At 46.5% G+C, this 14,323-nt stretch overlaps 2 protein-coding genes across 6 annotated transcripts in view; one reads left to right on the forward strand and one right to left on the reverse strand.

Annotated features, from left to right (window-relative positions):
* Positions 1–4,511, reverse strand: part of VIPAS39 (VPS33B interacting protein, apical-basolateral polarity regulator, spe-39 homolog) — a 36,902-nt gene extending 32,391 nt beyond the window's left edge. For 3 of the 5 annotated variants that reach the window (XR_012036974.1, XR_012036975.1, XM_072839477.1), the window contains exons 1-2: positions 3,233–4,511; positions 488–580 (exon numbers count right to left, since the gene is read on the reverse strand). Coding sequence is in view for 3 of the 5 variants with exons in the window: in XM_072839477.1 (XP_072695578.1) it covers positions 488–580 (93 nt within the window). In the remaining 2 variants the exon portion in view is untranslated. The remainder of the gene's footprint in view (positions 1–487; positions 581–3,232) is intronic. The other 2 variants (XM_072839479.1, XM_072839478.1) reach the window with 2 other exon arrangements.
* AHSA1 (activator of HSP90 ATPase activity 1) lies at positions 4,201–12,484 on the forward strand. The gene is made up of 9 exons (XM_072839481.1): positions 4,201–4,675; positions 5,998–6,188; positions 7,912–7,994; positions 8,385–8,502; positions 9,589–9,677; positions 10,514–10,642; positions 11,328–11,429; positions 11,924–11,975; positions 12,095–12,484. Exons 1-9 carry the CDS (start codon positions 4,596–4,598, stop codon positions 12,265–12,267), a joined length of 1,017 nt encoding a protein of 338 aa, XP_072695582.1. The 5' UTR covers positions 4,201–4,595; the 3' UTR covers positions 12,268–12,484.
* Positions 12,485–14,323: the final 1,839 nt, after the last annotated feature.

Genomic DNA, 14,323 nt, shown 5'->3' on the forward strand with positions numbered 1-14,323 from the left:
TGCAGTCCAGTGGCAAGAGTTAGAAGGTATCAAAGCTGTTTTTAAGTTCTGATCATATACCTGGCAATGACTTGCTGTGTAAGCCTAAGTTTATCCATTTCTCCAAAAATAAATCCATCTCCCCATTTGTAAAACAGATGCAATAAAGAAGCAACTTTCAATCCAGTTCATCATTCAATCATTCAAAAATAACAAATTATATCACATAATAAAAGACTTGGGGTTCTGGGGGGGGAAAAAGAAACTGAAAGGAATAAATCACCTTAAGCATAAAAGTAAGAAGAGCAGAGAGTTGGTTTTTACAATACTTCTGGCTCTTTTTCGAAGGCTCTTCTCTATGAAGATTTTTCTGAAGATCTGACCCAAAACAATAGAGCCCAATAGAGACACAGTCAAAAGCCAGGTTCCCAAGGATGTAAGGAGAAGGAATTTGAGAGTGGCACTGTGGCGGAGGTGTGATCTGCAGCAACTGTTCATGAAAACCTACCTGTGAGAGCTCATCATCTTCATCATCAAAGGTGAAAGCCTTGAACTTGGAGCTGTTCCAATACTCTTCTTCATCACCCTTTGTCCGATTCATCTAGAGCGAGAATAAGACATTTGTCCTTTCCTGGACTGCTTTCAAAAGAGCTCCAAAAGCTTTAGGTTCCTTCACCACAAACTCTACCTCCCACCCCATCCATGCAGTAATTGGAGATATTTAAAAGAAGCTGAGAAAACAAATACTAAATCTGTCTCATAAAATCAGATCATTGGGTCTCCAACTGATCAAACCAGAGTTCTGATCCTCTAATTACCCACAAGGAGTCATTCATTCCTAGAACACCTACTCTGTTCAAGACACTCTCTCAGGTGTTGAGGGATGTTTACAAAATGCAAGACACAGTCCCTCTTCTGAAGGACCCTACAACAGAACTGGAGTATTCAGCATCGATACATATAAGGGTAACAGCACAAGACAAGCATGAGTTATAAGGACACATCACAAGTTTTGCTGAATATACAAGATCAATCAAAGCATCAACAAAACAGATGATAACTGCATTCATGTATTATTCAACATATATTGAGTGCCACCTTGGAGGCACTGTTCTAGGTTCCAGAAATACTGTAATGAATAAAACTGGCAAATATCACGCTCTCATCTCTCTCTGACTTGAGACTTAATCTCATGACCTGAAATCATGACCTGAACCGAAAGCATGAGTCAGTCACTTAACCGACTAAGCCACCCAAGTGTCCCCATTGAAGTTTCTGATGGCCCTTAACATACTCTAGATACTCCTCCACCTGTAATGGGGTTAACATCCCAATAAATATAACATAAGTTGAAAATATCCTACCCGGAAAATGTTAAATGGCACAGCTTAGTCTATCCTACCTCAAAAGTGCACAGAACATTTACATCAGCCTATCGTTGGGCAAAATCATCTAACACAAAGCCTATTTCATAATAAAGTTTTGAATATCTCATGTAATTTATTGACTGCTGCACTGAAAGTGAAAAACAGAATGACTGGGCAGTCCGGGTGGCTCAGCAGTTCAGCGCCGCCTTCAGCCCAGGGCCTGATCCTGGAGACCCAGGATGGAGTCCCATGTCAGGCTCCCTGCATGGAGCCTGCTTCTCCCTCTGCCTGTGTCTCTGCCTCTCTCTCTCTCATGAATAAATAAATAAAATCTTAAAAAAAAAAAAAAAACAATGACTGCATGGGTGCAGAATAATTTAAATGTATCAGCTGTTTACCCTTGTGATCATGTGGCTGACTAGGAACTGTGGCTCACTGCTGCTGCCCAGCACTACAAGACCCAGCACTACAAGAGTATTGTGTTGTATATTGCCAGCCCAGGAAAAGATCCAAACTCAAAGTTCAAACGATGGTTTCTACTGAATGTGTATCACTTTTGGGGTCCCTGGATGGCTCAGTAGGTTAAGGGTCCATCTCTTGATTTCATCTCAGGGTCGTGAATTCAAGTCCCGTGTTAGCTCCACACTGGGCCTGGAGACTACTTAAAAAAAAAAAAAAAAGTATATGTATATGTGTATCACTTTCTTATCATCATAAAATTGAAAAATTGTAAGTCGAATCACTGTAAGCCAGGGAATCATCTGTGCTCTCGCTTCCTGGCTCCTTTGTTTTCAGGAGATACAGGGATTGAAAGGTATGGTGGGAATTTTCTGCTATCTGATCCCTTCCCATGGTAGACATCACTAATTGATTTCTACTGAACCCAGATGTAACTTAAAAATCCTTCCGTATATTTAAAGCCAAGTGAAGCTGGCAGATACAAGGAAATCATCCCTCATGGTGGGACAAGCACAAGCTTTATTTATAGCAGGTAGCTTTGAATTCAAATCTTGGTTTCCCAATTCTGAGCAAACTGCTTAGATAATTTTACTTCTATACCTTGGAGAAAACGACATCCTACCTCACAGGACTGCAATGAAGAAGAAAGAGGACTTAGGAAACACCTAGCAGAAAAGTAAATACTGAATGTCAATTCTTTTTGGTATGGGGAGTTTTACGGACACCTTTCCATCTTGGTTTCCTTATCTGTAAAATGGGCATAACAATAGACACCTACCTTACAAAATTGTTTTAAGGCTTAAACTACTTAATATACGTAGAGCGTGTAGTGCCTGACACAAAATTAATGCTCACTATTTTTATTAATAAAGTATCATGGTAATTAGAAAAAAAGGTAATATTTATAAGCAATCCTAAAGATCTAAAAAAAAAAAAATTAATCTGACACAAAAATCCTGAGAGTGGCTATCACAAACACTCAAGACCTGCATGGAGCACAGAAAGGTCCCCGGCACAGATGCCAACTTCTAGAGCGCTCGGTCATCCTCACAACAGCTCTGCAAACGTGGGCCTGGCAGATTCCATCTCTACTTCACTGACGAGGAATACGAGGCACAAAAGGATTAGGTACCAGAACCACTTTGCTAATTGCTCCTATAACCCAGGTTTCCCGGCTGCCGGATCCCTTCCACTCTGACACGCACGGCCCTTCTCTGTTTCACTCTAGGAAAAACTAATGCAGGTCGTTACTTCACTGCGGTAAACAAATATCTGTAAGTATTTACAAACCAGCATAGGATGTGTCTAACGAGCCCCGTAATCCACCAGAGAATTTCTGGAATCTTTTTAAAATCACGCAACCGCAGGGGTGACACTTGACACCAACGTGTACTGCGAAGGCCCAATCAGAACCTAGCTTGCTTTACCTGTGCCAAGGAAGGAGATAAAGATCTGACGGCTCTAGAAGTTACATCGACCGGGTGCGATTATAAGAGTGACTGAAAGAGGTGCTTCAACATGATCCCAAGTACGGCGGCAGAGGCTTGTCCCTATCGTCACCTGTTTACTGGGAGCCCACGAGACGGGGTAGCAAATCCAAGCACACAACAAAGGAAAACAGGCATCGGCCAAAAAAAAAAAAAAAAAATTCCACGACCGACACGTTCGCTGCTTCACAAACCAGCTCCCGAGACTCAGATCCAATTATTAACTTCTGAGCCAGGCCTATCCCTGTGAGGCCATGAACCAAGCCCAGGGAATGTGGGTTAACCGAGGAGGAGTCTCCGGGCGACCGTCCGGGAAGCCACGGGTCTCCGGCAGTAGCCAGAGCCCGGCGGATCGCCGGCAGAGTGAATGATCCTTCAATTCCAGTGTCGACTGGATTGGATTGGATTGGAATCCACTTACAGTCCCAACCCCGAGCGTACTCGGTCGCTCCGACTGGAAGGGTCAGGCCGGGGCGGCGGGTGGGGAAGCGTCTAGGGACGCCCCAGAGAATAGGGGGGGAACGGATAAGTTTGCGGAGACTCTGGAATCAGCTAGACCCGCGGCCCAAACGGCTTGGGACACCCTCACCTCTGCCACACCGAGCCCACCCTTTCGGGACAGCGTCAGACTCTTCCGCCGCTGGACCACCCTTCCTAGCCAGACTGAGCCGCATAGAAAACAGGCGGAAGCGAGCAGTCGCGGGGTGGGGCGGAAGGAGGGAGGAACGTGAGTCAAGACTGAGGCCGCAGGGCATGCTGGAAATTGTAGTCTTTCCGTCTCCACCGTCACGCTCGGTTCTGGACGTGACACAGGGCTCCTTGACTACAACTCCCGAAACTCCCAGCGCTCCGCGCTTAAATCGTTTCCTTTACTTTTAGCGCGACCTTCCGCGGTTATCCAGCAGATTAGTCAACAAGACTACAACTCCCATGAGGCTCAGGAGGGCCAATTCAGAGGCTCGGGGAACAATGGGACGTGTTCTTTGTGGCCTTTACGGGTGATGAATGGTTGTGTGAGCGGTTGCATTTCGGACCCCTTTCGAGGTAACCCGAGGGAGCTTGAAAGAACTCTCGAACAGGCACAAAGTAAAATCCGACGAGGTGAAACGGAAGTACCCGGAGGGAGTGAGGAGGAGCCGGAAGTTAAGGCGGGGAGGGGCGGGGGGTGGAGGGAAAAGCAAGCCAGGAGGTTCTGCGGCCGCTTCTAGTAGTTTCCAGGCGCTGCCGGGCGGCTGGGACCAGGCGGTCCGGAGGCTGTGGCTGCGGCTGCTCGGGCGCTGGTGGCGGTGCGACAGGAGAGCCGATGGCCAAGTGGGGTGAAGGCGACCCACGCTGGATCGTGGAGGAGCGGGCGGACGCCACCAACGTCAACAACTGGCACTGGTGAGGGCCAGCGAGCGGGCCAGGCCGCGGGAGGGCCCGGCCCAGCCGGGGGTGCGGGTCCCCGGAGCCTCGGTCGGAACAAAGCTGGGGCCCGGGGCAGCCCTGCGGGGACACGCGGGGAGGTCCTCGCCGCGGCACGGGGTCCGTGGCCCCGGGCCCCTCCACACACCACCACCTGCCGCTGTTTGGCTCCTCGGAGGGGCAAGGGGGCGCCGCGGAGGGCTGCGCCCAGAGGAGGGGATCCAGGAGCACGAGAACGTAACCCCCGAGCCCATGCATGCATCCGCCGCGAGCCGGGACGTGCTTCCCACACGTGGCCGGAGGAGTCGGGGGACCGCCGTGTTAGGCTCGAGGCCGGTGGGCTGGAATTGCTGTCTTGCGGCTTATGCGTGCGCTTCGGAGTCAGCCGCAGGGGACCACTGCCTGAGTCCGGAGGGCAAAGGTTCGGAGCGTGTTCCGTAGGTGCTGAGAGCTCAGGGATGCTGAGGATGCCACGGCCTCTCACCCGGAACTGTTCCATTTGGTTGTGTTGTAACTCCCGGGGCTGCCCCTGGTTGCCGGGCAATCGTGGCTTTATAATGTAACCAAAAGCCTATTCTCCGTTATGACATTAAAAGTACTATTTCCTTATCTTTTCACTCCCCTGAACTTTGTTCACACCACACCGTCTTTACTGTACCTTTCCCCTGTGGCGGCTCTTCTTGCTGCTGGTTTCTCTACTGTTAAGCACATGGGGAGGCAGAGTGTGATTTTTCTCCTCTGTATCCCAGCCTGCCTCCTCTCCTCTTAACGTACAAGGGTGCTGGACTTAACATTGCTTCCACGGCCACCTAGAGGACACGGAACGTGTAGGGGATTTTTAGCACCGCCTGAATTTGACAGGTCAGCCCGCTGCGCTAATGAGGTCAAGATTATGGGTTTATTACTTACTGGGCTTGTGAGTTAAATACTGCTTTCAACAGCCCGCTCTTGTGCTCCTGACCTCAGCGAGATGGTCACAGTTTTCCATTTGGTCCAACGGGGGCGCCGTGTTGAAGTGTCACATACTGACCCTACAGCATCTTGCTGAGGATGGAAGGCATCATTTTCCGTTTGATTTGTAACCATTCCACGCAGCCGTGGTTGTCTTTGTTGACCATATGGGAGTCCTTATCTTCCTAAAACGGGGTAACACGCTTGTGGACGAACTAGAGTGGGACTGATTTTTTTTCTTTTTTTTCAAACTATTTGTCAGGCCTCTTGTAGCCTTGGATTCTTTTGCACAGAGCAAGCAGTCTCTTCCATTTGGCTGCTGCTCCATAGCTTTATTTTCTGTTTTGCAGGACAGAGAGGGATGCCTCAAATTGGTCCACGGATAAGCTGAAAACACTGTTCCTGGCAGTGCAGGTGCAAAATGAGGAAGGCAAATGTGAGGTGACCGAAGTAAATAAGCTTGATGGAGAGGCATCCATTAACAACCGCAAAGGCAAACTTATCTTCTTTTATGAGTGGAGCATCAAACTAAACTGGACAGGTAAGTCTATGCTGGACTGTTAGGACAAAAGTTAACTGCATTTTGCTTGACTTGCTGAGGAGCCAGGGAGAATGGTTTGAGGGGAGTTGGGAACTCTTGAAGGGAGACAGTGCTGCTTTGGAGTCCTGAGGAAATCAGTATTGGGTGCCAAAATTTCTCTGCCCCTAGGGGATGAACACTAAATGCATTTTTCTCTCCGTGGGTCTCACAAGTCCCCATCAGTGAAGCAGTTGGGCCACTGAATTTTTGGGCTACAAATATGTTAGGACGTTTTAAATGAGGTAACATTTCTCACACTAGCTAATTTTTACCTCTTGGATGATTGATTTAAAGGTGGGAAAGGAAATTTTTGGGGGGTATGGATCTTTTTTTTTTTCTTTCTCCAGTGTGACTCTACCAGTGTAGACCATTATGCTAATGAAGTTTTTATGTGACTATAATTTGGGGCAGTTTTACTCTCTCGTTTATGTCCCTTCTGTGATGGCATTGGCAAAGAATTAGAGCCATGTGTGCGCCCCACCTGGATGGTCCTGACAGTTGGGAGGCTGAATTTCAAAAGGCACTAAAGCTAAAGGAGTACATGTAGGGGGCAAAACATACAACAGATTTGTGCTTCAATGAGCATTTCTTAAGTAAATGGTAATAAAGAGGGGAAAAGTAAATCTATATGTTCATGACCTTTTAAAAAACTACTAAAATATGGTAGTCTGAAAGGAACCTTTAGGTGTCCTCTTGCCCGGTCCTCTTTTTATAGATTGAGAAGCTGATGTCAAGAGAAGTGGAGATAAATAAACGTCCTGTTGGTCAATTTTGAAATATAGTCAGTTCTGCTATAATGTCGCCCACGTGTTCTAAAAATCACCACACTGTGCAAAATTGCTCAACCAAAACCACAGGGCTTATAGGGAAGATAGGGTTAGGGACACGACACAACACCCAAAACCTTCACTGGTGACACGTTTTTAAAATTTAGGAATGTAAAAATTGATAGCACAGTGCTACATGTTATATGGGAAGAAATACATGAATAATATAGTAAACGTGCTGCTTTACTTTGAAAAAGATCTGGAGTTCACTTGTGAAAGCAGGCATCGTATCAGAAGGGTTGCAGCAGGTGGGTTATTGTGAATTGGTGCTTGGAGGGTCAACTGATGAAATCAGAGGGAACATTACGGACCCCAGTGTGGGTGGTATGGCTCGGAACACATGGGGAACTAAGGTTGCTGGGAGATAAGTGTTTGAGGAGATCCTGTCTTGTGTATTCCTGTCCGGCTCCTTTCAGCTGGGTGTGGTTCTGTGTGTGCACCTAGTGTTTCTCATGGAAGAAGTCTCGTGTTAGGAAGCGTGGAATTCATGCTGTGATCAGATTGTCCTCTAGTAGGTCAGTCGCATGGGAACAAGTTTGTATTTTCAGAACAAGGATCCTAGCAGAACTGACTGCCTTGATTATTGACCCGAATCCTCCTGGGCAGAATTCACACTAGTGCCACATCCGCAAAGCCCTTAGTCCCGTACGGTAATCACACAGCTGGCCCGCAGATCTAATGAGGGAAGACCTTTCTTCTGGGGAACTGGGGGAGGGTTGATTGTATCTGACATTCTCTAGAATAAAGAGGGTCAGTTCAATAGTTCAAAAGAAATATAAGCAGAGGAGTAGTTAGGCGTCCAGAGCCGACTTTGTCTGCAGAGGGAGAGACTAATGACATTGCATTGCTTTTGACAGGTACCTCTAAGTCCGGAGTGCAGTACAAGGGACATGTGGAGATCCCCAATTTATCTGATGAAAACAGTGTGGATGAAGTAGAGGTTTGTGCTTCTTAATTCTTCATCTGAGTCTTCCATATCCTCTTCTCAGATGAGAAAAATGATTTCAAGATTAAAGCCCAGGCTGGGTCCAACCATTCAGAACCTCATTCTGCAGATAATCTTCTAGGTCTGTGGTGCTGTTGGGAGCGTCCGGCACAGCTTGTGCTTATTTAATTACTTTGTTTCAGCTAGTAACGTGTTCTAACGTTAGCCACCTTGGCTTTGGCAGAGAGAACTGGAGAAGGAACACTCATGGGGATTGGAAAGATACCCCAACCCTCACACATTTCCTTTGGAAATGTCAGCAGTTATCTGATTGCTCAGCACCCACATTCCACATTGTGGGTGCCCCTCAAGTTATTTACCACCTACTTCTGATCTTTCACTCAGATTAGTGTGAGCCTTGCCAAAGATGAGCCTGACACAAATCTCGTGGCCTTAATGAAGGAAGAAGGGGTGAAACTTCTAAGAGAAGCAATGGGAATTTACATCAGCACCCTCAAAACAGGTATCCCTTGAGTAGTAATGTATGCCTTGAGGAGATAGTTCCCCCCACCCCCGGTCATCAGACTCTGATTAAGGGATCCGATAGTCCTTTGTTTGCCAAATGAGTGAACATTTTGGGGGAGGGGGCCTCTTCATCTCAAAGTCAGTCTTTAATCTCAATAAGGGAAAGATGTAGGGATGACTTGCCTGATAATCTATTGACTGTTGAGCTCTTGAAATACGGCTAGTACAAATTGAGTTGTGCCATGAGTATAAAATACAGTGGGTTTTGAAAACTTGGTACAAAAAAAAAGAATGTGAAATATCAACAGCTTTTTATGACAATAACCTTGACATATTTTGGATATATTGGATTAAGTATATTAATAAAATGAACTTCACTTGTTTGTTTTTTGGCTATAATGTGGCTAGTAGAAAATGTAAAATTCTTTCTGAGGCTGACCTTGTATTTCTGTTGGACTGTGCTAATCTAAAGACTTGGCATCCCCAGACTCACTGCTCGAGCACAGTCCTAGACTATCTTTAATAGGCATTCTCCAGGGACGCTTAGGGGGTTTTTAGGTTGCAGGTAGTCGAGCTCTCCCTTAGAATTCCAGTTATGCCAGTGTGTTCTGGTCTTGGTGTTGGAGTGCATAGAGTGACTGTCAGGGGTGATCCCTCTTTTGGTGGGAACCAAAGTGCTCTGGTGCCAGAACTAGTTGTGGCTGTTTTGCAGAGGTGAGGCAGAATGGAGGAGGGGGACAGATCTGCATCCGAGGGCGTCTTGCCCTATTCTTGAAGTCATTGGAAGTGCCACTATGTTCATTCACTATTATCCATAGTAGACCTCATGTACATTTAACAAGTTGTAATGCTTCTAATGGAGTCGGGTTTTAAATGACCCTTAACGTTCCATATTCTACAGCGTACACTCAGATACCTGTCTGGCATAGGCCGGAGGTAAAGGCCTAAAGTAGATAGACTCTTTCTTTCTTTGTCATTACCTCATTCTGGGGTAAGATGGCCATGTTTGTCAAACTCTAAAGAGGCCCCAAATCTCAGCAACTAAGAAATAACTTCCAGGAGCGGGGATTTTTTATCTTTTCAGAGTTCACGCAGGGCATGATCTTGCCTACAATGAATGGAGAGTCAGTAGACCCAGCTGGGCAGCCAGCACTGAAAACTGAGGAGCGCAAGGTAAGTCAATGATATTTCCATGTGCGTGTGCTCGCTCTCGCTGACCTTAACCTCCAAGCCAGAGCGACATATGATCTGCCCATGGTGCTTTTTACAGAGTCCTCGATATGTAGTTACTTGTCTGTCCTTCTGTAACCTGGTTTTCATTCATTTATAACAGACTCCTAGAGCAAATGGAAACTGTCAGGGGCTTCAGAGTTTGATTCTTCATTGCATTTCACCCCAGTTAGAGGAGTTTGTGAACACAGATTGGTTTTTATATGTGTCTTCAGTATTATTCCTAACTGAGGTGTTGATATTTGCTTCTCTGATACCAGAGGTCTCAGGAAGGTACTGGGGTGAGATCACTACATTCACCTGTCAGGAAATTGATTGATTTCACCACATTTACAGGGTGAGGAAATATTTTTTGTGGAGGTGGAATTTGTGTGGTTCAGGCTCAGCACTTGGTTTGCAGCTCTGTTGCCCCTTGTCAGCATAGTGAAGGGAATTCCGGAGGGGAGGTGGCTGCTTCCAGCTGTTTAAGCACCATTTTTTCCTGAAAATTAGACACAAGTACCTCAGAAATACCAAATGATGTGCCACGTCCTTTGGTCAGTGGGAGTGTTCAGTATCTCTCCTCCTTCACCCAGAATATTATTTCAGTGGGAATTGAGGACATTCTGGGCAAGTTCCCCTAATGACTGAAACATCCATACATATTCCCTCCAACCCCCTGGAAGGATTAGCCCTGGAGGCGAAGAAGTTTGTGAGGATGAATAACATGCCTGTCCTGGAAGCCACGTTAATGCAGGTTTCCCCATCACTCTAAACCTTTCTCACTGCCGCTTCCACAGGCTAAGTCTGCTCCTTCAAAAACCCAGGCCAGACCTGTTGGTGTCAAAATCCCCACTTGTAAGATCACCCTTAGAGAAACCTTCCTGACATCACCAGAAGAGCTCTATAGAGTCTTTACCACCCAAGAGGTAAGTATAATCTTGTCCTTCAGGCCTCAGGGCATCTGCTGTTCTAGGTGACTTGGGTTGTGGGCACATCCCCTCTGTGCAGAGCAGGTACTGAAAAGCGGAGCTGTGAGGTTTTCCTCGTAGAGGCAGAGGCAAAGGAAAAACCCTTCTGTTGGACCTCCTTATCAAAGTGAACATGCCTTCTTTTTCCTCCCATATACTGGTTTTGGGTGGTCTAAGTGGGCACCACTGGAAGCATTCTTGTTAGAAAAGTGAATGGAGGGATCCCTGGGTGGCGCAGCGGTTTGGCGCCTGCCTTTGGCCCAGGGCGCGATCCTGGAGACCCGGGATCGAATCCCACGTCGGGCTCCCGGTGCATGGAGCCTGCTTCTCCCTCTGCCTGTGTCTCTGCGCCTCTCTCTCTCTCTGTGTGTGTGTAACTATCATAAATAAATAAAAATTAAAAAAAAAAAAAAAAAAAAAAAAAAGAAAAGTGAATGGATCTGAAGTAATGGCATCTTGGATTCACAAAGCATCACTCCAGTCAGAGCCTTGAGTAGGGGCTCTTCTCTGTAGTGGAACAGAATAGAACCTGGTAATTGGGCAAAGTGATGCCTTTGGAAATGAGAGCCGAGGCGTGCAGGTATCAGCTGGCATTTGTCCCACTAAGAAGGACATCTTCGTACCTCCTTTTTTCCCCCTACAGCTCGTTCAGGCCTTTACCCATGCTCCTGCGATGTTAGAAGCAGACAGAGGTGGGAAGTTTCACCTGGTAGATGGCAACGTCTCTGGGGAGTTCACGGATCTGGTGAGTGCCTGCTGGCGCCAGACCCCGGATGTAGTCTTTGGTCAGAAGAAATGTATTGTTCCTTCTTTTTTTTCAGCTCTGTAGGTAAAATTTAATCTCTCCGGTTAGTAAAAAAAAAAACTCATTTTTCAAAATGATTTTCAAAAGAATGTTGTAGTTGAATTCTCTTGCTTGATTTTTTTCCCCTTAGTGTAGTAAAATTAGTTCTTCCTGAAGAAATTCTTTGCGGAAGAGGGTCCTATATGTTGGTGGCTAGTGATTTTGCATTTGCAGCACTGAAATGTCACCTGGGCACAGCTGACCGGACCCAATTGGGGCATAAGAGGAGAAGCCGCAGCGTTATTGGTGCAGAAGCCACCAGTAGTGGTCCACTTTGTGCCTTTAAGTTGTAGAATTGCACAGAGGATAGACCGTACGGAAGGCAGGTGGCCACTCCCTACCAGGATGGGGTATGTTGTAGTCCACAGTACAGACCGATCTCTTTGATATTTTAGGTCCCTGAGAAACTTATTGTGATGAAATGGAGGTTTAAATCTTGGCCAGAAGGTAAGTACATTTATTTGCTTATTGTTATTACCCTCCAGAACTCTTCTCTTTTCCCCTGTCTCAAATCCTGATTGGAAACCATGGATCTGAAACCTCCCTTCCTCTCTGCCTTTCTCCAGGGCACTTTGCCACCATCACCTTGACCTTCCTTGACAAGAATGGAGAGACTGAGCTGTGCATGGAAGGCAGAGGCATCCCTGCCCCCGAGGAAGAGAGGACGCGGCAGGGCTGGCAGCGGTACTACTTTGAGGGCATCAAACAGACCTTTGGCTATGGCGCACGCTTATTTTAGGGCTGGCAGCAGGGGGGCTGCCCGCTACTTCGGGCCAGCCCTCTCCTGACTGGGGCTTGGGACTCCCAGGATTGCACCATCCCAACCACTAACTTGGGGCTGGGGCCCCTTCCCTCCACATATACCTTGGGTTTGTGCATGTTTTCTGCTGGGTGGGATCAGAGGGCGATTTCTCTTTTATGTGTACATACGCTAAATAAACGTAATTTAAAAAACATACATGTCTGGAAACTGTTGATTGGGTGGCTGGTATTAATGAGTTCCCTTGAAGATACTGAATTCAAGGAGAAAAAAACAGGTTTTGTTTATATTCCAGGTAAGTGTAGAGGCATGAAGCAATCCCTGCCTCTCAGCAGCATTCCTGATCTAGTCTCCTTTCTGCAGACTGGTACAAAGCTGCCGCTCCCCTCACTGATGGAAGACGAGGTGGGGATGGCTCTGGGATAAACAATGCCAAGAAACCTTATTGCTGGCAGAAATGGCATCCTGGGCTTTCCCCTCTCTGGCCTCTCCTATCCTCTTGCGAGAACAGATGAGCACCAGGTGCTGCCTTGAGATGTGAAAAGCTGCCCCCTCATGGCAGGGGAACTGTGGGCCTCAGGTTCACAGCTTACGCTTCCTGAGCAATGACTATGTACTGGACGCTAAGTAGCCCCCTTGTGTTAGCTCATTTAACCATCACAGTAGCCTTGTGAAAGAGATAACTGCCAGCATTTTCTGTTTTGTAAGAATCTAAGTCTTGCTTTTCTTCAGTAATATGCCCTGACCCTGCAGCTGCCATTTAGCAGAGTTGAGATTTAGAATGAGGACTATAACTTGCAGAGCCAATGCTTCAGTCTAAACCACTATGTCCACTGCCCTGTCATTGGGTTCATCCCCTGAGAAGCTGCTGTATTTCTAGTGTGTCAGGCATCCCTCCTGGAATAAGAAGTTCCAGGCCTCACAATTCCCAGAAAGAGGAAGAAATGAATGTTCTTGTTAAGCGTATTTTTTAAATACCTGGTTCTATTAAACAGGTTTACCGAGCACTGACCAAGTACTGGGGATATGTTCAAATGAGGTTCTGATTGCCACGTGGCAGGAGAGGCAACCACCTGAGCAGAAAGGGTCCCTTTCCCAGACCAGCCCTACCCTGGCATCCTGCATCCTGAGGGAGTCTGTGCCTTCTAACCCAGACACTCGGCCTCCTGCAGGCACAGCTATTTCCTTAATCTATTTTTGCCTCTTTTATTAGGTGGCAGCGAGGCCTGCAGGCTAATCCTACCAGCGTGACTTGGCCAAAACACTAGTTAAAGCAGAAAACCAGTACTGATCTGGATAATTTAGACCCCAAAGAGCCACTTTTGGTTTGAATTAAAGGAATGGTGGACTGAACTAATTAGCATCTAATGCATCGGCATTAGATCTGCCTCCTGGGGGTCCAAAAAGATGCCTTTTGATAAAGAACCTGGACTGTTAGCTTGAATCAGATCTAGGGGCTCCTCCTAACCGACTCCTCCTCCTCACACAAAGAGCAGTGACAAAAAAAAAGGAGCCCCTTCATGCCTGGCTGGAGAGTTCACCAATTCTAGAGTTCTTGAAAAAATCCCCAAAGCAGAGATTACAAAAACCTTAATAAAAACCAAAACACTAGGGAAATTACCTGTCACATGACCTACCCAATAACGGTTCACATCCCCAGTATTCACAATGGTTGTACCAGTTTTTATCAGTCATTTTACTGATAGCATTTTTTAGCCTAACAAGCAGAGCAACATAGCTAAAAACAAAACTCTGGACTTGCGTGGACTTGGGTTGAATTTTGCCACTTCCTAACACATGGGCCAAATTTTCTCACCGGTATTATGGGTATAATAGGTACCTTATCAGAGCATTAGAGATGACAAGCATAGAAGCACTGGCACCTGGTAATATCTGGCAAACATCACTTACTAACTTCTGGACTCAGGAGCCCGAGTGTTTTGCTTTAAGCAGGAATATTTTGAAAACCTAGTTAATTGGCCAAATTGCAAATTATAGGCCAAGGACTCCCCTTACTCAGAATCACCTGAGGAAA

This window comes from Canis lupus, chromosome 9 (genome assembly GCF_048164855.1).
Source record: "Canis lupus baileyi chromosome 9, mCanLup2.hap1, whole genome shotgun sequence".
In the NCBI taxonomy this organism is placed as follows: Eukaryota; Metazoa; Chordata; class Mammalia; order Carnivora; family Canidae; genus Canis; species Canis lupus.